Raw genomic sequence first — 24,105 nt, 5'->3', positions numbered from 1 at the left:
GCAAGAGCCAAGGCTTGGGGACCCCAGAATATGCGTTGGGGTAACTGCTGGAGTCTAACCAGCTAAGCCAGGCTGGCTATGCTGTTATCAGCAGTGCTCCGAATCCAATCAATGTAAGGGGAAATGAAGGGCAGTAAAGAGGGGAGGGGAAAGGGGTGGAGAGACATAATGCCAGAATAATCAACTCCACAGAAGCTGAATTGACAAGTGTACAGCAGCCAATTGCTGCTCTGGGGCGGAGGACAGGACAGGAAGGAAACCAAAGGGTTTCTTTGTGAGTCGCATCTGAGTGATTTCTGCAAAGACCTGGTGGGAATGTGGCCGATCTGAGAGATTTTAAAGTCCTTTTTAAAAGCTGCTGCATTGCACCAGTCACTGTGTGTCTCCCATTTATCCAGGACTGATTGCGGGTGGGAAAACTTTGTGCACCGAGTCTGGCTGTTTACCCTCTGCATTCCCTGGAGAGCTTCTGTGTGTAACGCTGTGATTGTCAGGTAAGACAGCGCTCTCTGCTTTTTATACACATGCACTTAATTCCGGAGTCGCTTGCTGGGAACTAGGCCGAGGATAACACACACATAACACACACCTAACACACACTTAACATAAGAAACATACAAATAACACACACACAAATAACACACACACAAAAATAACACATACACACAAAAGAACATATGCACAAAAAATCAACACGTGCACACATACACACACAACACATACAATAATAATAATCCTTGTATTTGATATAGGACTTTTCACGTCTTATAGAGTCTCAAAGCGCTTCACAGAATAGACTGTAAAGTGAATTGACTGTATATTTGAGAGCGAAATGCGGCAGCCAATTGTGCACAGCAGCGTCCCACAAACAGTCGTGGATTGAAGCAACTGATTCATTATTGTTTTGTCTTGGAGGGATTATTATCAGGCGTGTGGAATAAGGAAACTTGCCCAAATTGAACCCAGGACTCTTGCTTGCAAAGTGAGTGCTCTAACCACTGAGCTACAGGACTCCACATACAAATAACGCACACTCACAAATAACACACACACACACTCAAATAACACATATACGGACACAAATAACACATAATCAAACACATGAACAAGCACACATAAATAACATATAAACACATAACATACTCACACACAAAATAACATACTCAAATGCACATAAATAAGTGGAGTCCTGTAGTTCAGCGCAGGCGAGAGACCTGGGTTTGATTCCTGGCAGAGTGAAATGTTGGATAAGTTTCCTTACTCCACACCCCTCTGTTTACCTAGCAATAAATAGGAACCTGTTTTTTAGTCGATTGGTGGATCACTTTTCCAGGAATAATAATCCTTCAAAAAATACAATAATAATTTGGTCACTCGATCTACGACTGTTTGTGGGACACTGTTGTGCGCAATTGGGTGCCGCATTTCGCCCACAAAAACAGTCAATTCACTTTACAGTATATTTTGTGAAGCGCTTTGAGACGTCTAGAAGACGTGAAAAGCGCTATACCAAATGCAAGGATTATATATTTTCTCTGAGTGTGTCTGTACATATACAGACACACTCAGAGAGGTACAGACACTTACACGCACAGACATACTCAGATACACACATACACACACACACAGATACACACACACTCAGGAGATACATACACATGCGGGCAGCACTGCCTGGTTGGAGGTGCCATCCTTTGGATGAGATGTTAAACCGATGTCCCTCTACCTGTTCAGGTGGACATTAAAGATCCCATAGCGTTATTTGAAATGAGAAGGGAATTCTCACTCCCGGAATGATGGTAACGATTCCCCAGAGAAAAATGTTCGCTCACTCCACTACTGTTTGTGGGACACTGCTCTGTGCAAATTGGCTGCTGCATTTCATCCACAAAATACACAGTCACTACATTTTAGAGTATATCCTGTGAAGAGCTTTTCCGACATCAAAGGCGCTGTTACAAATGTACAACAACAACTTGCATTTATGGGTTGGGGTTAGGGCTCTTTATGCAGGGTAGTGTCTCAGAATGCTTCAATGTAAGGATTATTTTACTTTTGGTCAAATGTCAGAAATCGAGGCTGGAATAGCAGAGTGGATAAAAGAATGGTTAGAAAATCAAAAGCAAACAGTTAAGGACATTACCTCAGGCTGGAAAAAAGTAAGAAGTGATGTGTAAGGATCGTTGCTGTTCATTATACATATATATAAATGTTTGGTTCCCGCTGGTTCTGGTCTAGATGGTAGGAGTAGTCACAAACAGACCTGGACATTGAAATTCACAACCTTTTAAAAGTAGATAGACAGATGTATAACGACCAATGGGGCTTAGGGCTTTATATCCAGATGGGTAGACTATAAAAGTGAGGAGTCGATGTTGAATTTATACAAAATCTTGGTTAGATCACATTTGGAGTTCAGGCCACACTATAACGATATAATAGCGAAGGTTTATGAGGTTGATCAGGTTACTATAATAATAATAATTCTTGCATTTGATATAGCGCTTTTCACGTCGGGAGGACGTCCCAAAGCGCTTCACAGAACACACTGTAAAGTGAATTGACTGTATATTTGTGGGCGAACGCGGCAGCCAATTGCGCACAGCAATGTCCCACAAACAGTCGTGGATTGAAAATAACCAATTTATCATTGTTTTTGGTTTTGGAGGGATTATTATTAGGCTCTGTGTGGAGTAAGGAAACTTGCCCAAGGTTTCGCCCTCTGCCTGGAATTGAACTCAGGTCTCTCGCTTGCAAAGCGAGTACTCTAACCACTGAGCTACAGGACTCCACAAAGGTTATTGGCAGGACAGACTGAAGAGGTTGTGCCTTTTTTCACTAGAGAAGAGATGTATTAAGAGGGGAGCGAATGGAGGTGTTCAAAATTATAAAAGGGTTTAATAAGGTTAACATCAACAGGCTGTTGCCACCAGTTGGGAAGTCTGTAATCAGGGGACCCAGGTATAAGATAGTGACTGGGGGTGTGGGTTGGGTGGGGAGGCGATATGAAAGAGAATTTAGGAGGCACCTCTTCCTGCAGAGGATAACGACATTGTGGAACTCACTGTATGAACCAGTGGTGGAATCAAATTGTGTTGAAGCCTTTAAGAGAAAGCTAAAGGTTCCCATAATGGAGAGGGGAACACAGGAGGTAGAGGAGAGTGAGGAGCAGGAGTGGGGAGACTCGTGTCCGTGTAAACGCCGCAGACTATTTGTTCACATTACACACTCTATCTCGCTAAGTTTACTCAATACATTTTGTGTATTAGTAGCTACTGGGGATGTTGATGTCGCTTCCTGCATTCGTGCTCTCGCTTCCTCTTTCCCATTTCCTTCTTCCTGAATTCAATTTTAAATCAAATCTCAAACCACCTCTTGTCCACCCACCTCCAGCCATTCACAGCTGCTCTCAGCCAAAACTCTACCTCTCCTTGCCCCCTCCCCACATACTGTGACACACCCACACACTGTGATACACATACACACACACAGTGACACACACTCACTCTCACCGTTACACTCACTCTCTTGCAGCTCATACTTATTCATTGTTAGTTGAGCTGATTTTCACTCTCTTTGCAGACGGTGCTCGGCAGACGGTTTGCGGGGATGGATGTGGAGACAGAGGCAGGGCAGGTGTGCGGGGGGAGTGGGGAGGCCGTGGGGGGTGTTATGCCGCAGGCGCGGTACCGGTGCTCGGCCTGTGGCCGCGGTTTCCGCTTCCCCTCGGAGCTCGATGTGCACCGGCGAGCGCACACCGGGGAGCGGCCGTTCGAGTGTGGCTCCTGTGGACGTGGCTTCAGCCGCTCTGGCCACCTGCGGGGACACCAGCGAGCCCACTGTGCTGACCGGCCCTTCGCCTGTGCCGCCTGCCTGCGCCGCTTTCTCACGGCGGCCGACCTGCTCCTGCACTATCGCAGCCACGCCGGCGACAAGCCCTATGAGTGCGGCGCCTGCACCAAGCGATTCGGCAAATCGGGGGACCTGGCGCGGCACCGACTCACACACTCTGGGGAGAAGCCCTTCAGCTGTGAGGCTGTGCCAAGCGATTCGGAAAATCAAGCGACTTGTTGCGGCACCAGCGCACGCACTCCGGGGAGAGGCCGTTCGGGTGTGAGGCTTGTGGCAAACGCTTCAAGACAGCGGGGGAGCTGGCAGTGCATGGTCGCACACACTCTGGGGAGAAGCCGTTCCGCTGTGAGGCCTGTGGCAAACGCTTCATCACTGCCAGTGCCCTCTCGCGGCACCGCAGGACGCACTCCGGTGAGAGACCATTCCAGTGCCTGGTTTGCCACAAGCGCTTTAACCGTCCCTGCACACTATCCCGGCACCAACGTACACATAGCGGGGAGCGGCCATACCAGTGTGACGTTTGCCAGAAGCGTTTTGGCGCCGCTGGAGCCTTGTCCGTACACCAACGTACACACACCGGGGAGAGGCCGTTCCGCTGTGACGTGTGCGAGCGACGGTTTAACCGACTCGGCAACTTGGCCCGGCACCGACACACCCACAGCAAAGAGAAATCATTCCCATGCGACGTGTGCGAAAAGGGGTTCAACAGACTAGGGAACCTGGCACTGCACCGTCGTACACACACGAAAGGCAAACCAACTTCCAGTTAATGCAGGCTTTGCTTCTCTGTCAGCCCGATTCAGCTGCACACACTTGCCTTTGGGTCAGAAGCTTGTAGGTTCGAGCGCCGTATTGTCGGAGATGCTGTAGTTTGGATGAGATGTTAGACATCACTCCATGTCCTTGCCCCATTCAGGCCAGATGTTAAAGATCTCCCACGTTGCTGTCAGACAATCTCTCAAATAAAATGAGTCATTTGTTTCACAGCTGTTTGTGGGGAAGTCACTGTTTGTAAAATTTTAATGTCTCTGCTGTGTTCAGGACATCTGTGGTGCTATTGGAAAAGAATCATAGTATCTTACAGCAGAGAAGGAGGCCATTTGGCCCTCTGTGCCTGTGCCAGCTCTTTGAAAGAGCTACTAACTAGTTTCATTCCCCCGCTTTTACCCCATAGTCCTGCGTATTTTTCCTTTTTAAGTGCACATCCAATTCCCTTTTGAAAGCTAGAATTGAACTGCTTCCAAAAGAAGGGAGTTTCTCTTTATTTCAACTGGTCAACAATCCATCAAATAAAATTGTTCATTCGTCTCAAGGTTGTTCATGAAGATATCGCTGAATGCAAAATTTCACCCCCAGAAATACACAGTCACGACACTTTACAGTGAATCCTGGGAAGCACCATGAGATGTCTCGAAGATGCGATAATGCGCTATATCAAATGCAAGCATTATTATTAATATTATAATTGGATATGTTGTCCCACAAAACACAATCACTGCACTTTACAGTCTATCCTGTGAAGCTCTTTAGGACATCCTCTCGACATGACAAGTACGAAATGTATGGATTATTATTATTATAACCTCTATTTTGCAGCACATTCTCTCTATTATGATGCTGTGTTGAAGGACTTTGATTCCTGACTTGAAAGCTGTTGCTGCCGTGCCTTATTGTCTCTGAAAGCTTGATATTTCAGAACAGTTTCTGCTTTCACCATTGTGTATTTTATTTTCCAAACAAATATATTTTTCACTGTTTTATGCACCATATTTTACATGTACATGTTGTTCCCATTTTAATTTTGCATTCCTTCTGTGCTCACCCCCTCATCTGCAACATTGTCCGCCTCCACCATGACCTCACCCTTTGTTGGACTTCCCAACTCTTCCCTTCACAAACTGCAGACTAACCAAAACTCTGCAGCTCGTGTCCTCTCCCACACCAGGCTCTAGGAGCCAATCACCCCCATTCTCACCTGGCTTCACTGGCTCCCCAAGAGGATCGACTTCAAAATCTTTGTCCTATCCTTTAAATTTCTCCAGGGTCTTGCTCCACCCTACCTCTGTGACCTAAAACCCTTACCAACCCACACGATCCCTCTTCTCAGCAGGCACTATCCTGCTTTACATCCTCCGCCCTGCCTACCCCACCATTGATGGGTGAGCTTTCAGCTTTTGTGCTCCTGCTCTCTGGAACTCCAGACTGTAGTTCCTCCAATCCGCCCTTCGCCTCTCCTCCTTCAAGGTCCATCTCAATACCTTCCTCTTTGACCATACCTTCGACCATCTTTCACCCTTGGCCCTGCTCCCAGCTTGGGTGCAAATCCTAGACTGCCCAGCACTGTGGGACATTCTTCCGATATGAAGGGCAGTATAAATTTAAATTTGTTATTGCATTCCAAAAACTCGCATTTGTATGCAAGTGGGGTACAGGGATTTCGATGTCAGGTAGAAATTCACGTTTCTTCGCGATAAAAATCCTTTCACGTGGGGTAGCATCTCAGAGAACCACACCCTTGTTGTTTGTTGCATTTTGAACTTTTGTTATGTATCTCCTAGATTTGTTTTTTTTCCTAAAATTAATTGCATGCATCTGAAATGAATCAAAGCCTGATTTGAAATAAAATCTTCTGCTTTTTTTTAAGTTGAAACTGACAATTCCCAAACTTGTAAGGGTGGTCACTGCAGGACAGACAGGATAGGAATGGCCATTTTTTTCTAGAGAAAAGTCTTTTAACAGCTAAGCAAATAGGGGTGATTAAAATTAGGGTTAGGGTTAAGTTTTTTAAATTTTGGGGGTAGTTTTACACATGTTCCTGTGCATTCCATGTGCTGAATTTCTTTTGATCAAATTTTCTTTGAAAATTTTCTTCAGGTTGGGGGTAGGGTTGTGGGGTAGGTTTAGGGTTGGGGGTAACGGTAGGAGCTGTGTTAGGGATTAGAGTTTAGGGTTGGCATTGGGGGTTAGGTTTAGGGTTGGGTTACAGGCAGGGGTATTAGGGTTGGGGTTTAGGGTTGAGGTATGGGTCAGGTTAGGGGTTGAGATGTTGGGTTTCAGGGTAGGGTTAGTGTTTGTGAGTAGGGGTTAGGTGTTGGGTTTGGGATTAGGGTTTAGGAGTCAGAACTCTACAGCTCGTGTACTGTCCCGCACCAGGCTTCGCGACCACATCACTCCCACCCTTGCTCGCCTCCACTGGCTCCCCATCCCCCAGAGGATCGAATTCAAGATCCTCATCCTCACCTACAAGGCCATTCACGGCCTCGCTCCCTCCTACCTCTCCGACCTACTATCCCCCTACTTACCTGCTCGTACTCTCCGTTCCTCTGGCTCCGGTCTGCTCCACATCCCCCACCCTAACCGCCCTGCTATCAGTGGCCAGGCCTTCAGCCTCTCAGCCTCTAGGCTCTGGAACTCCATCCCCCAGTGCCTTTGCCTTGCTTCCTCCCTTTCCTGCTTCAAGGCCGGTCTCAAGACCTTTCTCTTCGACCGTGCCTTCAGCTCCCCTCTCGACTCTCTACCCCCTCCTCGCTCCTTCCCTTCCCTCCCCTCACTCTGACCATTTCCCACCTGCTTGGGTCCCGACCCAACTGTCCAGCGCATTGGGATATCCTCCCGACGTGAAAGGCGCTCTATAAATGAAATCTTGTTGTTTCTCTCTATCACACTTTCTCTCTATCACACTTTCTGTCGCAATCTCTCTCCTTTCTATCACTCTTTGATATTTCTCCTCTCTATCACTTTCTCTATTGCAATCTTTCTCCTCTCTATCATACTTTGTCTCCCTCCATTCCAATCTTTCTAACACACTTTCTCTCTCTATCGCAATCTTTTATCACACCTCTCCATTGCAATCTTTCTCCTCTCTCACACCTGTTAGTGTTTGTGATCTGATTTGATGGTGTATCTGATGGTGTCTCTGGAGCATTGAATAGGAAATTCTAGGAAAGTGTGAATCCTGTAAAGTAATGAATATACACCTTGTGAATTCTCTGAACCATCCAATAGCCAACAGCCCATGTGATGAAACTGACTGTTCCCTTCAACTGGAATGTGTGAGGAATGTGATTCACTCATTGGCCAAGAGCTCCAGGGGCTGCAAGGGCTCCGGGAGCTCCAGGAACTGCTGGGACTCCGGGAGCTCCAGGGGCTGCAAGAGCTCCAAGGGCTCCAGGAGCTCCAGCAGCTCCAAGAACTCCAAGAGCTGCAAGAGCTCCAGCGGCTCCAAGGGCTGCAAGAGCTCCAGCGGCTGCAAGAGCTCCAGAGGCTCCTCTCTCTATCGCAATATTTCTCCTCTCACACTTTCTCTCTTTATTACAATCGTTCTCCTTCTCTCTATCACACTTTCTGTCAGAATATTTCTCCTCTCGATCACAATCTTTCGCCTGTCACAATTTCTCTCCTTTTCTCTATCACAAACTTTCTCCTCTCTATCACACCTTCTCTCTATTGCAATCTTTCGCCTCTCTCACACCTATTTGTGTTTGTGATCTGATTTGATGGTGTGTTTGATGGTGTCTCTGAAGCATTCAATAGGAAATTCTAGGAAAGTGTGAATGCTCTAAAGTAATGAATATAAATCCTGTGAACCATCTCTGAACCATCCAATAGCCAACAGCCCATGTGATGATGCTGACTGTTTGCAGCTGTGAAGGGAGGAAGTTCCCTTCAACTCGACCTCGTGAGGAATGTGATTCGCTCATTGGCCACATGTCAAACCTGAACCTTTGGGTATTTAACCCAGAGGCTGAGCTCAATCAAACCATTGGAGGAAGGAGTCACCTCATCAGCTTAGAGAGTGCGGATGAGTTGCTGGAGGTTCAGAGCAGTGAAATGGTCAGTTTGTGTGTGGTGGAGTTTGGCTCAGGCTGGTCTCTCTATGGACCATATCAGGTAAGTCTGTATTTGTGAGAACCTTCTGGTGGGCTGTAAATTGTCAGTAATGTTTGTGAAGGGAAGTTGTCCAAACCTTGGGTGTTGTCAGTTCTGTGAGCTTCAGAGACATTACCACTGTCCACCTGCTCTCCATGTCAATTGTGAGCAACTCTTGGCCAGTTTGGCTTCTCCTTTTATTGTGTAATTTGTCTCAAAAAATTGCTACTTTGTTTCTATCTGGAGTCTGTAGACAACTCCCACCAGAGTCTTCCCTCCTTTGCTGTTCCTTAATTCTACCCATAGTGTTTCTATGGTCTGATCACCTGTTCTTTCAATCTACTGCTGTACTTCAGTGTTATCCATATTGTTCCCCTCCTTTCCCAATTTTCCTGTTCTTTCCACAGATCTTACAGCCTGGAACATTAAGCTCCCAGTAATTTGTGGCTTGTAGCCAGGTCTCTGTAATGACTACTACATCAGACCCTTTATGCTGAATTTGTGTTTCTAACATGTTGTATTTTTTATGGTATGTATTTGTGGACAGACACTTAAGATAACTGTCCTCATTTGCCCATATGGCCCAATGGTGTTTTGTCATTTTTTTTGTTTATTTCCTAAAAAACATTTCTCTTTCTGGAGAAATTGAGTTATTTATCACTTTTTGTTTTCTACTCTTCGCTCTTCTCTGTCCTCAGTTTGCTGTTTCCACTTGAGTCAGAGGTTGTGAGTGGACGTCCTCTCGACGTGAAAGGCACTCTATAAATGTAATGTTGTTGTTGTCCTGGGACCAGTGCAGGTTTGTGTTGATCTTGAACGTTGGGCTAATGTTCGTTCGTACCACATGAGAGCGGATTTCCATACGTCAATGAACTTTGGAGACCTTGTCCCCATCCATCTGTTTGGTGTAGATTGGGACCACTCTTGACCATGGTTCTCCCTATCACACTCTCTCTATTACAATCATTCTCCTCTTTTCTGTCACACTTTCTCTCTCTCTTACAAACTTTTCCCTCTCTGTCACTATCTTTCTCCTCTCTATTAAACTTTCTCTCTATTGCAATCTTTCTCCTCTCTATCACACTTTCTCTCTCTCTATTCCAATCTTTCTAACACTTTATCGCATTCTTTCTCGTCTTGTAATCTTTCTCCTTCTCTCCATCATACTTTGTCTCTCAATCACACTTTCTCTCTAACACAATCTTTTTCCTTCTCTCTTTCACAGTTTGTCTTTTTCTATGACAGTCTTTTTCCTTCTTTCTAACACACTTTCTCTATCAGAATTTCTCTCCATCTCTCTATCAAACTTTCTCTCTATTGCAATCTTTATCCTCTCTATCGTACGTTGTCTCTCTATTAAAATGTTTATCCTTCTTTCGAATACACTTTCTCTCTCCATCAGAATCTTTCTCCTTCTCTCAATCACACGTTCTCTCTCTATTAAATCTTTGCCCTATATCACTCTTTCTATCATAATGTTTCTCCTCTCTATTACAACCTTTTCTATCTCTATCACACTTTCTATCTATCCCAATCTTTCTCCTCTCTATCGCAATCTTCTCTCTATCACACTTTCTCTCTTGTGCAATCTTTCTCCTTTTCTCTATCACACTTTCACTCTAATACAATCTTTTCCCCTCTCTCCATCATACTTTGTCTCTCTCTATTAAAAACATTGCCCTCTCTCACTCCTATCAGAATCTTTCACCTTCTCTCTATTACAAACTTTTCCGTCTCTGTCGCACTTTCTGTCTATCACAATACTTCTCGCCATCGCAATGTTTCTCCTTCTTTCTAACACACTCTCTCTATCATACCCTTTTCAGAGACAGAAAGTATAATATACTATTACAACCTTTTCCCTCTCTATCACACCTCTCTATCAGAATCTTTCTCCTCTCTATTGCAATCTTTCTCCTCTCTCACACTTTCTGTGTTACAATCTTTCTCCTTCTCAATCAGACTCTCTCTCTATTGCAATCTTTCTCCTTCTCTCTATCAGACTTTCTCTGTATTGCAATCTTTCTCCTCTCTATCACACTCTCATTCTATTGCAATCTTTCTCCTTCTCTCTATCGCACTCTCTGTCTGTTGCAATCTTTCTCCTCTCGATCACAAACTTTCTTCTCTCTTTCACACGTTCCCGCTATTCAAAACTTTCTCTTCTGTCACACTTTCTCTCTATTTTCATCTCTCTCCTCTCTATCACTCTTTCTATCAGAATCTTTCTCCTCTTTATTACAACCTTTTCCGTCTCTGTCACACTTTCTCTCTCTATTACAAACTTTTCCCTCTCTATCACTTTCTATCAAAATCTTTCTCCTCTCTATCACACTTTGTCTCTCTCTATTCCAATTCTTCTAACACACTCTCTCTCTATCGCTCTCCTTCTGTCACCCAATTTTCCTCCTCTCTCTCATTTCTTCTTTATCACAATTTTTCTGCTTCTCTCTATTATACTTTCTCTCTCTGTCACAATATTTCTACTTCTTTCTAACACAGTTTCTCTCTCTATCAGAATCGTTCTCTTTCTCTCTCATTTTCTCTTTCTATTACAACCTTTTCCATCTATGTCACACTTTCTCTCTCACACTTGTTCTCTCTATTACAAGCTTTTCCCTCTATCAGAATCTTTCTCCTTACCGCACTCTCTCTATTGCAAACTCTCTCTTTATTCCAATCTAACACACTTTCTCTCTATCGTATTCTTTCTCCTCTCTATCACACTTTCTCCCTATCACAATCTTTCTTCCCCCTTTCACACTTCCCCTCTCTATTCCAAACTTTCTCCCTATTTTAATCTCTTCTCTATCATTCTTTCTATCAGAATCTTTCTCCTCTCTATTACAAACTTTTGCATCTGTCACACTTTCTATCAGAATATTTCTCCTCTCCATCACACATTATCACAAACTTTTCCCTCTCTATCTCTCTCTATCAGAATCTTTCCCCTTCTCACTATAACACTTTGTCTCTATTGCAATTTTTCTCCTTCTCTCAATCACAGTTTCTCTCTATTGCAATCTTTCTCCTTCTCTATCGCATTCTTTCTCCTCTCTATTGCAATCTTTCTCTTCTCTATCACACTTTCTCTATTACAATCTTTGCCCTCTCTGTCACTCTTTGTATCAGAATCTTTCTCCTCTCCATTACAACCTTTTCCGTCTCTGTCACACTTTCTCTCTATCAGTATCTTTCTCTCTCTTACACTTATTCTGTTACAATCTTTCTTTCCCTCTATTGCAATCTTTCTCCTCTCTATCACTTTCACTCTATTACTATCTCTCTGCTCTCTATCACACTTTCTCTCTATCGCAATCTTTCTCCTTTTCTCTATCACAATCTTTCTCCTCTCTATCACACTTTTACTCTCTAATGCAATCTTTCTCCTTCTCTCCATTATACTTTGTCTCTGTTTATTACAAACGTTGTCCTCTCTCTCACTCCTATCAGAATCTTTCACCTTCTCTCTATTACAACCTTTTCCGTCTCTGTCTCACTTTCTGTCTATCACAATATTTCTCATTCTCACCATCGCAATGTTTCTCCTTCTTTCTAACACGCTTTCTCTCTATCACACTTGCTCTCTCTATTACAACCTTTTCTCTCTATCAGAATCTTTCTCCTTACCACACTCTCTATTACAATCTTTCTCCCCTCTATCACTGTTCCTGTCTATTGCAATCACTGTCCTCTCTATCAGAATCTTTGTCCTCTCTATTACAACCTTTTCCCTCTCTATCACACTTTCTCTCTATCGCGATCTTTCTCCCCTCTTTCACACTTTCTCTCTCTGCATTGCAATGTTTCTCCTTTCTAACACACTTTCTCTACTTATCACACTTTGTCTTTATTGCAATCTTTCTCGTCTCTGTCACAGTTGCTCTCTATTGCAATCTTTCTGCTCTCTATCACACTCTTCTCTATTGCAATCTTATCTATATCACACTGTCTCTCTCTATTCCAATCCTTCTAACACACTTTCTCTCTCTATCGCTCTCCTTCTGTCGCCCAATTTTCCTCCTCTCTCTCACATTTCTTCTTTATTGCAATTTTTCTGCTTCTCTCCATTATACTTTCTCTCTCTCTACCACAATCTTTCTCCTTTCTGACACAATTTCTCTCTCAATCGAATTCGTTCTATTTCTCTATCACATTTTCTCTCTATTGCAATCTTTCTCCTTCTGTGTCACACTTTCTATTGCAATCTTTTTCCTTCTCTCTTTCACACTTTCTATCGCAAAATCTTTCTCCTTCTGTATCCCGATTTTCCTCCTCTCTCACATTTCCTTTTTTTTGCAAACTGTTTCCTTCTCTCTGTCACAATTGCCCTGTATCTGTTGCAACCTTTCTCATTTTCCCTTTCACACTTTCTCTCCCTCTATCACAATTATTTTTTTCTATCGCACTGTCTAATGCAATCTTTCTGCTCTCTATCGTACTTTGTCTCTCTCTATTCGAATCTTTCTCCTTCTTTCTAACACACTTTCTCTCTATCACACTTGCTCTCTCTATTACAACCTTTTCCCTGTCTATCACTCTTTCTCTCTATCAGAATCTTTCTCCTTACCGCACTTTCTCTCTATTTCAATTTTTCTCCTTTTGACTACAATCTTTCTCCTCTCTATCACACTTTCTCTCTGTCACAAACTTTTTCCTTCTCAATCACATTTTCTCTATCAGACTTTCTCTCTACTGCCATCTCTCTCCTCTCTATTACACTTTCTCCTAACAGAATCGTTCTTCTCTCTATCACTTTCTCTCTATTGCAATCATTCTCCTCTCTATGATACTTTGTCTCTCTCTATTCCAATCTTTCTAACACACTTTCTCTCTCTATCGCAAAGTTTCTGCTTCTCTCTTTCACACTTTCTCTCTCTATTCCAATCTTTCTAACACACTATCTCTCTATCACAACCTTTCTCCTTTTGTCCATCACACTCTCTGTCTATTACACCTTCTCTCTATTGCAATCGTTCTCCTTCTTTCTCACACCTTTTAGTGTTCGTAATCTGATTTGATGTTGTGTTTGATGGAGCATTTAATAGGAAATTCTAGAAAAGGGTAAATGCTCTAAAGTAATGAATATAAAACCTGTGAATTCTCTGAACCATCCAATAGCCAATAGCCCATGTGATGATACTGACTGTTTCCAGCTGTGAAGGGAGGACCTTCAACTGGACCTCGTGAGGAATGTGATTCGCTCATTGGCCACATGTCAAAACCTGAACCTTTGGGTATTTAACTCGAAGGCTGAGCTCAGTCAAACAATTGGAGGAAGGAGTCACCTCATCAACTCAGAGAGAGCAGATGAGTTGCTGGAGGTTTGTGTTTCAGAGCAGTGAAATGGTCAGTTTGTGTGTGGTGGCGCTTGGCTCAGGCTGGTCTTTCTATGGACTATATCAAGTAAGTCTGTATTTGTGGGAACTTTCTGGTGGGCTGTAAATTGTCAGTAATGTTTGTGAAGGGAAGTTGTTCAAACCTTGGGTGTTGTCAGCCCTGTGAGCTTCAGAGACATTTGCACTGTCCACCTGCTCTTCATATAAATTGTAAGCAACTCTTGGCCAGTTTGGCTTCTCCTTTTATTGTGTAATTTGTCTCAAAAACAATTGGTTATGTTTCTCTCTAGAGTCTGTAGACAACTCCCATCAGAGTCTTCCCTCCTTTGCTGTTCTTTAATTCTACCCATAGTGTTTCTACAGCCTGATCACCTTTACTAAAGTCTTTTCTATCTACTAGTGTACTTCAGTATTATCCATATTGCTTTTCCCAATTTCCTTATCCTTTCTGAAGATCTTACAGCCTGGAATATTTAGCTTCCAGTAATTTCTGGCTTGTAGCCAGGTCTCTATAATGGCTACTACATCATATGCTTTAAGCTGAATTTGTGTTTTTAACTTGTTTTATTTTTATACTATGTGTATTTGTCACAGACACTTATTGGGGTAACTCTCCTCACTTGCCAATGTGCCCAATGGTGTTTTTGTTCACATTTTTGTTTATTTTCTTAAACTGTTTATCTTTCTGGAGAAACTCAATTATTTATCACTTTTTGTTTTCTAACCTTTGAACTTTAAAGACCTTGTTGCCATCCATCTATTTAATGGAGATTGTAAACAACTCTTGAACAGTCCAGCTTTTCTTTTTATTGTCTAACTCGTCTCAGAGATGGCGATGACAGAATTGTTATGTAGAATTATTATTTTGCAGTGTTAGTCTTTAAATCATCATCTAGATTTTGGTCAAAGATGTCCAACTAGGAATCGTTTGGAGATGAGATGCAGCTGAAAACCATGGGAGATGTAAGTGATTAATGGGCTGAGCTCAGTTGCTCGGTGGAATCCTGTAGTTCACTGGTTAGAGCGCTCGCCTTGCAAGTGAGACACCTGGGTTCAATTCTAGGCAGGGTGAAATCTTGGATAAGTTTCCACAAGCCTAATAATAATTGCTCCAAAAAACAAAACAATAATAAATTGGATATTTTCAATCCACGACTGATTGTGGGATGCTGCTCTGTGCAATTGGCTGCTGCGTTTCGCCCACAAATAAATAGTCCATTTGCTTTATGGTCCGTTCTGTGAAGTGCTTTGAGACATCAGACATGACAAGTGCTATATCAAATACAAGGTTATTATTATTGTCACCAGAAGCCAAGTCTGTACTAATGAGAACCAAAAACTGTCGACTGAAACCAACGCCCTGTTTCTCTCTCTAGCACCTTGGGATTCAAGGAGGGTAAGTAAGTTAAGTCTGTGCTAGTGGAAACCCTGTAATGACAGCAAAGGTTGTATATTGTTCTTTCCTGCACCATTCTACACTCCAGAGGTTTGCCAACACTGTGTGGACTTCATGCAGGATGTCTGACATCCAAACATATGAGTCTTAACTCTGGTTCGCACTGGAGGTTGAGATTAGAAGTTGTTAATAAAAGAGACTGGGGTTTGAGAGGGACAGGATGGAGGAGATCTTGCTGGATTAATGTGTTAAGCTCAGTTTGGGTTGAGGGTTTAATTCATCCACACAGATTGTAGGAATATCAGAGATTGAAGATACATACTTTTGTTAGATGGTGCAAAATTAGATTTGATGGTACCTGTTTAATCTTCGGATTAGACAGTGAATTTGCTTGGTTTTGGGTAATCTCGAATAGCTGTGTGAAGGTTGGTTTTGTTTGCCCAGAGCCAGTGTCTGTCCAGGTAGGTTCAGTTTACTGGTTGAGCATCAGTTTATGCGACAGATGGTTTGGAGCACTTGTCCATCATTAGTTTGTGTCCAAGTTGGTTCAGTGCAGGTTGTGAGGTAGTAAAGGGCTAATCAAAATAAGGTGAATGTTTGTGATCATAGAGAGGGGTCCCAGGTGCTCAGGATTGATTGGGTAAAAAAGTGTCTTTGGCACATTTGAGGTATAAAAGGGAGGAGGTGGAGATGAACCAGAATTGTTGAGGTTTGGAGTTTTCACTGACACTTGACTCTAACATTACTAATTATGCAAACTCTAAATTTCAGGAACTTGTAAGAGGTTTGGGATAATGTTACTCTATTGGTTACTGCCTCACAACCTGCAAAATTGTGAAGAGAAGGATCGCTCTTTCAGAGTGCACTTAAACATTGTGTAATTCTCACCCAGTGATAAGATACTGTGACAAGGTGTGGAGTCAGTGTCTGTTGAGGTTGGTTCAGGGCAGTTGTGGAGTTAATCCATGTCAGAGAATTGTATTATTAATGCATTTTATCCTGAGATTGGTTCAGTGTTGAGTTGTTTTGTGTCTGGGCAGGTTCAGTGTAGATCATGAATTGGTTAGTGTTGAGACTGGTTCAATGTAGGTAAAGGGCCTTTTAGTTTATAGCTGAGTCGAACTTAGACGTGTTGCACTACATTGGACTCTATGGAAAGTGAAAATTCCTGGAAAGCTTAGGGTGACAACTGAAGCTCATGCCCTATTTCTCTTTAGCTTCTTGAGACTCGTGGAGAATAAGTAAGGCAAGTCTGTGCTAGTGGGAACCCTGTGATGATGGCAAAGATTGTATCTCTTTATCTCTTGCACTCTTCCACACTCCAGAGGTTTGGTAACATTATGTGGACTTCATGCAGGATGTCTGACATCCAACCACATATGAGCCAAACTCTGGTTCACACTGGAGGTTGAGACTAGAAGTTGTTAGTATCAAAGACTGGGGTTTGAGAGGGACAAGATGGGGAGATGTTGCTGAGTTAACATGGTGAGGTGATAGTTTGGGTTGAGGGTAGAATTAATTGGTACAGATTGTATAAATCGCAGAGGTTGAAGTCCAACACTGTAGTTGGTGTAAGGTTTGATTTGATAACTTCTATTACAAGAGTTTGATCTGAGATCAGAGAATGTGTGTGTCGTTGGGTAATATAGTCTTTGTGTGAAGTTTAGTTTATTGAGCCAGTGTCTGTCAAGGTTGGTTGGGTTTAGTGGCTGAGAGTTGGTTTGTGTCGGGGCTGGTTGTGGAGCATCAGTTTGTGTGCAAGTTGGTTCAGGACAGGTGTAGATTCAGTGACTGTGTCGAGGCCGGTCAAGTGCAGTTGTTGAGGTTTAGAGTCTTTCAGGCCTGGCTCAGTGCAGTTGCCTCGGGTCACTCGCTGCCAGGGCTGGGTCGGAGCAGTTTGCACGGCTGGTTTACTCGTGACCGGCAATGTGTAGCTGCCGAGAGTCAGTCACTGCCGGGTCTGGGTCAGTGTGGCTGCCACGAGTCAGGTTCTGTTCAGACTGGTTTAGTGTTGTTGAGTCAGTTTATGCTATGATTGGTTGAGAGTGTGATTGAGTTAGCTTGTCAGGGCAGGTTCAGTGTAGTTCGAGTCAGTTGGTGTCAGGGTTGGTTACTAGAGTCCTGTAGCTCAGTGGTTAGAGCACCTGCTTTGCAAATGAGAGACCAAGTTCACTTACTCCACAGTGTGTTCTGTAAAGTGCTTTGGGACGTCCTCCCGACGTGAAAAGCGCTATATCAAATGCAAGGATCATTATTATTGAAGGTTGTGATAGAAAAACTGTGTTAGAGTGGTGAAAGATTGCGGTAGAGAGGAGAAATATTCGGATAGAAAGTCTGATATAGAGAGAGAAAGTGTTAGAAAGATTGGAATTAAGAGAGACAAAGTATGATAGAGAGGAGAAAGTTTACAATAGAGAAAGAGAGTATAATAGAGAGAAGCAGAAAAATTGCGCTAAAGAAGAAATATGAGAGACAAGAGGAAAATTGGGCGAGAGTGCGTGTTAGGAGGATTGGAATAGAGGAGAAAGATTGCAACAGAGACAAAGTGTGATAGAGAGGAGAAATATTCTGAGTGATAGAGGAGAAATATTCTGATTGAGAGAGTGTGACAGAGACAGAAAAGGTTGTAAAAGAGAGGAGAAAGATTCTGATAGAAAGTGTGATAGAGAGGAGAAAGATTGCACAAGAGAGAAAGTGTGATAGAGAGAAAGAGAACGATTCTGAAAGAGAGAAAGTGTGTTAGAAAGAATGAGAAATATTGTGATAAAGAAGTAATGTGAGAGAGGAGAAAATTGAGCGAGAGAAGGACAATGATAGAGAGAGAAAGTGATAGAGGAGAATGATTGCAATACATAAAAAGTGTGATAGAGGAGAAAGATTCTGATAGAAAGAGCGATAGAGAGGAGAGATTAAAATAGAGAGAAAGTGTGATAGGGAAGAGAAAGTTTGGAATAGAGAGGGAAAGTGATAGAGAGGAGAAAGATTGCAATAGAAGAGAAAGAATACGATAGAGAGAAAGTGTGTTAGAAAGATTGGAATAGAGGGTGTGATAAAGAGGGGAAAGATTGTAATATACAGAGGCGAAAGAGGGAAAAAGTTGTAACAGGAGAAATATTCTGATAGAAAGAGTGATAGAGAGGGCAAAGATTGCAATAGAAAGAGAGTGTGATAGAGAAAGATTCCGATAGAGGGAGAAATTGTGTTAGAAAGGAGAAATTTTGTGAAAGAGAGAAAGTATAATAGAGAGAAGCAATGCCACAAGTGACACCAATACAACATGGTGTCACAGCTCAAATTGGTAGTTCCTATTTCTGACAGACTTCACAGAAATACGAGTATAAGATAGTGACTGGAGGATTGAAATGAGAATTTAGAAGGAACTTCTTCAGACAGAGGTCAGCACTATGCGGAACTCACTCCCATAAGTAGTAATTGAAGCAGATAATACAGATTGATTTACATAATATTTAATAATCCTTGCATTTTGATATAGTGCTTTTCACATCGGGAGGACTTCCCAAAGCGCTTCACAGAACACACTGCAAAGTGAATTAACTGGATATTTCTGGGCGAACGCGGCAGCCAATTGTGCACAGCTATGTCCCACAAACAGTCGTAGATTAAAAATGGCCAATTTATTTTTGTTTTTGGTTTTGGAAAAACTATTATTAGGCTCTGTGTGGAGTAAGGAAACTTGCCCAAGGTTTAACCCTGCCAGGAATTGAACTCAGGTCTCCCTCTTGCAAAGCGAGTGCTCTAACCACTGAGCTACAGGACTCCCCACCTGAGCTGCAGGACTGATTACATTTCCACAAGTGACACCAATACAACATGGTGTCACAGCTCAAATAGGTAGTTCCTATTTCTGACTGAGACTTCACATAGAAATACGAGTATAAGATAGTGACTGGAGGAATGAAATGAGAATTTAGAAGGAACTTCTTCAGACACAGAGCAGCACTATGCGGAACTCACTCCCATAAGTAGTAATTGAAGCAGATAATACAGATAGATTTACATAATAATAATAATCCTTGCATTTTGTTATAGCGCATTTCACATCGGGAGGACGTCCCAAAGCGCTTCACAGAACACACTGCAAAGTGAATTATCTCTATATTTCTGGGCGAACGCGGCAGCCAATTGTGCACAGCTATGTCCCACAAACAGTCGTAGATTAAAAATGGCCAATTTATTTTTGTTTTTGGTTTTGGAAAAACTATTATTAGGCTCTGTGTGGAGTAAGGAAACTTGCCCAAGGTTTCGCCCTGCCAGGAATTGAACTCAGGTCTCCCTCTTGCAAAGCGAGTGCTCTAACCACTGAGCTACAGGACTCCCGACCTGAGCTGCAGGACTGAATATATTTCCACAAGTGACACCAATACAACATGGTGTCACAGCTCAAATTGGTAGTTCTTATTTCTGACTGAGACTTCACATAGAAATACGAGTATAATATCGTGACTGGAGGAATGAAATGAGAATTTAGAAGGAACTTCTTCAGACAGAGGGCAGCACTATGCGGAACTCACTCCAATAAGTAGTAATTGAAGCAGATAATACAGATTGATTTACATAATATTTAATAATCCTTGCATTTTGATATAGCGCTTTTCACATCGGGAGGACGTCCCAAAGCGCTTCACGGAACACACTGCAAAGTGAATTATCTCTATATTTGTGGGCGAACGCGGTAGCCAATTGCGCACAGCTATGTCCCATAAGCAGTCGTAGATTAAAAATGACCAATTTATTATTATTTTTGGTTTTGGAAAAACTATTATTAGGCTCTGTGTGGGGTAAGGAAACTTGCCCAAGGTTTCGCCCTGCCAGGAATTGAACTCAGGTCTCCCTCTTGCAAAGCGAGTGCTCTAACCACTGAGCTACAGGACTCCCCAACTGAGCTGCAGGACTGATTACATTGCCAAAAGTGATACCAATACAACATGGTGTCACAGCTCAAATAGGTAGTTCGTATTTCTGACTGAGACTTCACATATAAATACGAGTATAAGATACTGACTGGAGGAACGAAATGAGAATTTAGAAGGAACTTCTTCAGACAGAGGGCAGCACTATGCGGAACTCACTCCCATAAGTAGTAATTGAAGCAGATAATGCAGATTGATTTACATAATATTAATAATCCTTGCATTTTGGTATAGTGCTTTTCACATCGGGAGGACTTCCCAAAGCGCTTCACAGAACACACTGCAAAGTGAATTAACTGGATATTTCTGGGCGAACGCGGCAGCCAATTGTGCACAGCTATGTCCCACAAACAGTTGTAGATTAAAAATGGCCAATTTATTTTTGGTTTTGGAAAAATTATTATTAGGCTCTGTGTGGAGTAAGGAAACTTGCCCAAGGTTTCGCCCTGCCAGGAATTGAACTCAGGTCTCCCTCTTGCAAAGCGAGTGCTCTAACCACTGAGCTACAGGACTCCCCACCTGAGCTGCAGGACTGATTACATTGCCACAAGTGACACCAATACAACATGGTGTCACAGCTCAAATTGGTAGTTCCTATTTCTGACTGAGACTTCACATAGAAATACGAGTATAAGATAGTGACTGGAGGAATGAAATGAGAATTTAGAAGGAACTTCTTCAGACAGAGGGCAGCACTATGCGGAACTCACTCCCATAAGTAGTAATTGAAGCAGATAATACAGATAGATTTACATAATAATAATAATCCTTGCATTTTGATATAGCGCTTTTCACATCGGGAGGACGTCCCAAAGCGCTTCACAGAACACACTGCAAAGTGAATTAACTCTATATTTGTGGGCGAACGCGGCAGCCAATTGCGCACAGCTATGTCCCACAAACAGTCGTAGATTAAAAATGACCAATTTATTATTATTTTTGGTTTTGGAAAAACTATTATTAGGCTCTGTGTGGAGTAAGGAAACTTGCCCAAGGTTTCGCCCTGCCAGGAATTGAACTCAGGTCTCCCTCTTGCAAAGCGAGTGCTCTAACCACTGAGCTACAGGACTCCCCACCTGAGCTGCAGGACTGATTACATTTCCACAAGTGACACCAATACAACATGGTGTCACAGCTCAAATTGGTAGTTCCTATTTCTGACTGAGACTTCACATATAAATACGAGTATAAGATAGTGACTGGAGGAATGAAATGAGAATTTAGAAGGAACTTCTTCAGACAGAGGGCAGCACTATGCGGAACTCACTCCCATAAGTAGTAATTGAAGCAGATAATACAGATTGATTTACATAATATTAATAATCCTTGCATTTTGATATAGCGCTTTTCACATCGGGAGGACGTCCCAAAGCGCTTCACAGAACACACTGCAAAGTGAATTAACTAGATATTTGTGGGCGAACGCGGCAGCCAATTGTGCACAGCTATGTCCCACAAACAGTCGTAGATTGAAAATGACCAATTTATTATTATTTTTGGTTTTGGAGGAATTATTATTAGGCTCTGTGTGGAGTAAGGAAACTTGCCCAAGGTTTCGCCCTGCCAGGAATTGAACTCAGGTCTCCCTCTTGCAAAGCGAGTGCTCTAACCACTGAGCTGCAGGACTGATTACATTTCCACAAGTGACACCAATACAACATGGTGTCACAGCTCAAATAGGTAGTTCCTATTTCTGACTGAGACTTCACATAGAAATACGAGTATAAGATAGTGACTGGAGGAATGAAATGAGAATTTAGAAGGAACTTCTTCAGACAGAGGGCAGCACTATGCGGAACTCACTCCCATAAGTAGTAATTGAAGCAGATAATACAGATAGATTTACATAATAATAATAATCCTTGCATTTTGATATAGCGCTTTTCACATCGGGAGGACGTCCCAAAGCGCTTCACAGAACACACTGCAAAGTGAATTAACTCTATATTTGTGGGCGAACGCGGCAGCCAATTGCGCACAGCTATGTCCCACAAACAGTCGTAGATTAAAAATGACCAATTTATTATTTTTTTGGTTTTGGAGGAATTATTATTAGGCTCTGTGTGGAGTAAGGAAACTTGCCCAAGGTTTCGCCCTGCCAGGAATTGAACTCAGGTCTCCCTCTTGCAAAGCGAGTGCTCTAACCACTGAGCTACAGGACTCCCCACCTGAGCTGCAGGACTGATTACATTCCCACAAGTGACACCAATACAACATGGTGTCACAGCTCAAATAGGTAGTTCCTATTTCTGACTGAGACTTCACATAGAAATACGAGTATAAGATAGTGACTGGAGGAATGAAATGAGAATTTAGAAGGAACTTCTTCAGACAGAGGGCAGCACTATGCGGAACTCACTCCCATAAGTAGTAATTGAAGCAGATAATACAGATAGATTTACATAATAATAATAATCCTTGCATTTTGATATAGCGCTTTTCACATCGGGAGGACGTCCCAAAGCGCTTCACAGAACACACTGGATATTTGTGGGCGAACGCGGCAGCCAATTGTGCACAGCTATGTCCCACAAACAGTCGTAGATTAAAAATGACCAATTTATTTTTGGTTTTGGAAAAACTATTATTAGGCTCTGTGTGGAGTAAGGAAACTTGCCCAAGGTTTCGCCCTGCCAGGAATTGAACTCAGGTCTCCCAATTGCAAAGCGAGTGCTCTAACCACTGAGCTACAGGACTCCCCACCTGAGCTGCAGGACTGATACATTCCACAAGTGACACCAATACAACATGGTGTCACAGCTCAAATAGGTAGTTCCTATTTCTGACTGAGACTTCACATAGAAATACGAGTATAAGATAGTGACTGGAGGAATGAAATGAGAATTTAGAAGGAACTTCTTCAGACAGAGGGCAGCACTATGCGGAACTCACTCCCATAAGTAGTAATTGAAGCAGATAATACAGATTGATTTACATAATATTAATAATCCTTGCATTTTGATATAGCGCTTTTCACATCGGGAGGACGTCCCAAAGCGCTTCACAGAACACACTGCAAAGTGAATTAACTGGATATTTGTGGGCGAACGCGGCAGCCAATTGTGCACAGCTATGTCCCACAAACAGTCGTAGATTAAAAATGACCAATTTATTATTGTTTTGGGTTTTGGAGGAATTATTATTAGGCGTGTGGAGTAAGGAAACTTGCCCAAGGTTTCGCCCTGCCAGGAATTGAACTCAGGTCTCCCTCTTGCAAAGCGAGTGCTCTAACCACTGAGCTACAGGACTCCCCACCTGAGCTGCAGGACTGATTACATTTCCACAAGTGACACCAATACAACATGGTGTCACAGCTCAAATAGGTAGTTCCTATTTCTGACTGAGACTTCACATAGAAATACGAGTATAAGATAGTGACTGGAGGATTGAAATGAGAATTTAGAAGGAACTTCTTCAGACAGAGGGCAGCACTATGCGGAACTCACTCCCATAAGTAGTAATTGAAGCAGATAATACAGATAGATTTACATAATAATAATAATCCTTGCATTTTGATATAGCGCTTTTCACATCGGGAGGACGTCCCAAAGCGCTTCACAGAACACACTGCAAAGTGAATTAACTCTATATTTGTGGGCGAATGCAGCAGCCGATTGCGCACAGCAATGTCCCACAAACAGTCGTAGATTAAAAATGACCGATTTATTTTTGTTTTTCGTTTTGGAAAAATTATTATTAGGCTCTGTGTGGAGTAAGG

General features: G+C 42.6%; 1 protein-coding gene across 1 annotated transcript; it reads left to right on the top strand.

Annotated features, from left to right (window-relative positions):
• The first annotated feature begins 238 nt into the window (after positions 1-238).
• On the top strand, positions 239-4,796 carry LOC103188757 (zinc finger protein 180-like). Its single transcript, XM_007908845.2, is given in 3 exon segments — positions 239-494; positions 3,583-4,323; positions 4,326-4,796. Coding segments are annotated over 2 exon segments (1,011 nt in total). The 5' UTR covers positions 239-494; positions 3,583-3,609; the 3' UTR covers positions 4,623-4,796.
• The last annotated feature ends 19,309 nt before the right edge of the window (positions 4,797-24,105 follow it).

This window comes from Callorhinchus milii, unplaced genomic scaffold (genome assembly GCF_018977255.1).
Source record: "Callorhinchus milii isolate IMCB2004 unplaced genomic scaffold, IMCB_Cmil_1.0 Scaffold12, whole genome shotgun sequence".
Taxonomy (NCBI): domain Eukaryota; kingdom Metazoa; phylum Chordata; class Chondrichthyes; order Chimaeriformes; family Callorhinchidae; genus Callorhinchus; species Callorhinchus milii.
Note: the sequence above shows the minus strand (reverse complement) of the source record. Positions and strands in the feature narration are given on the sequence as shown.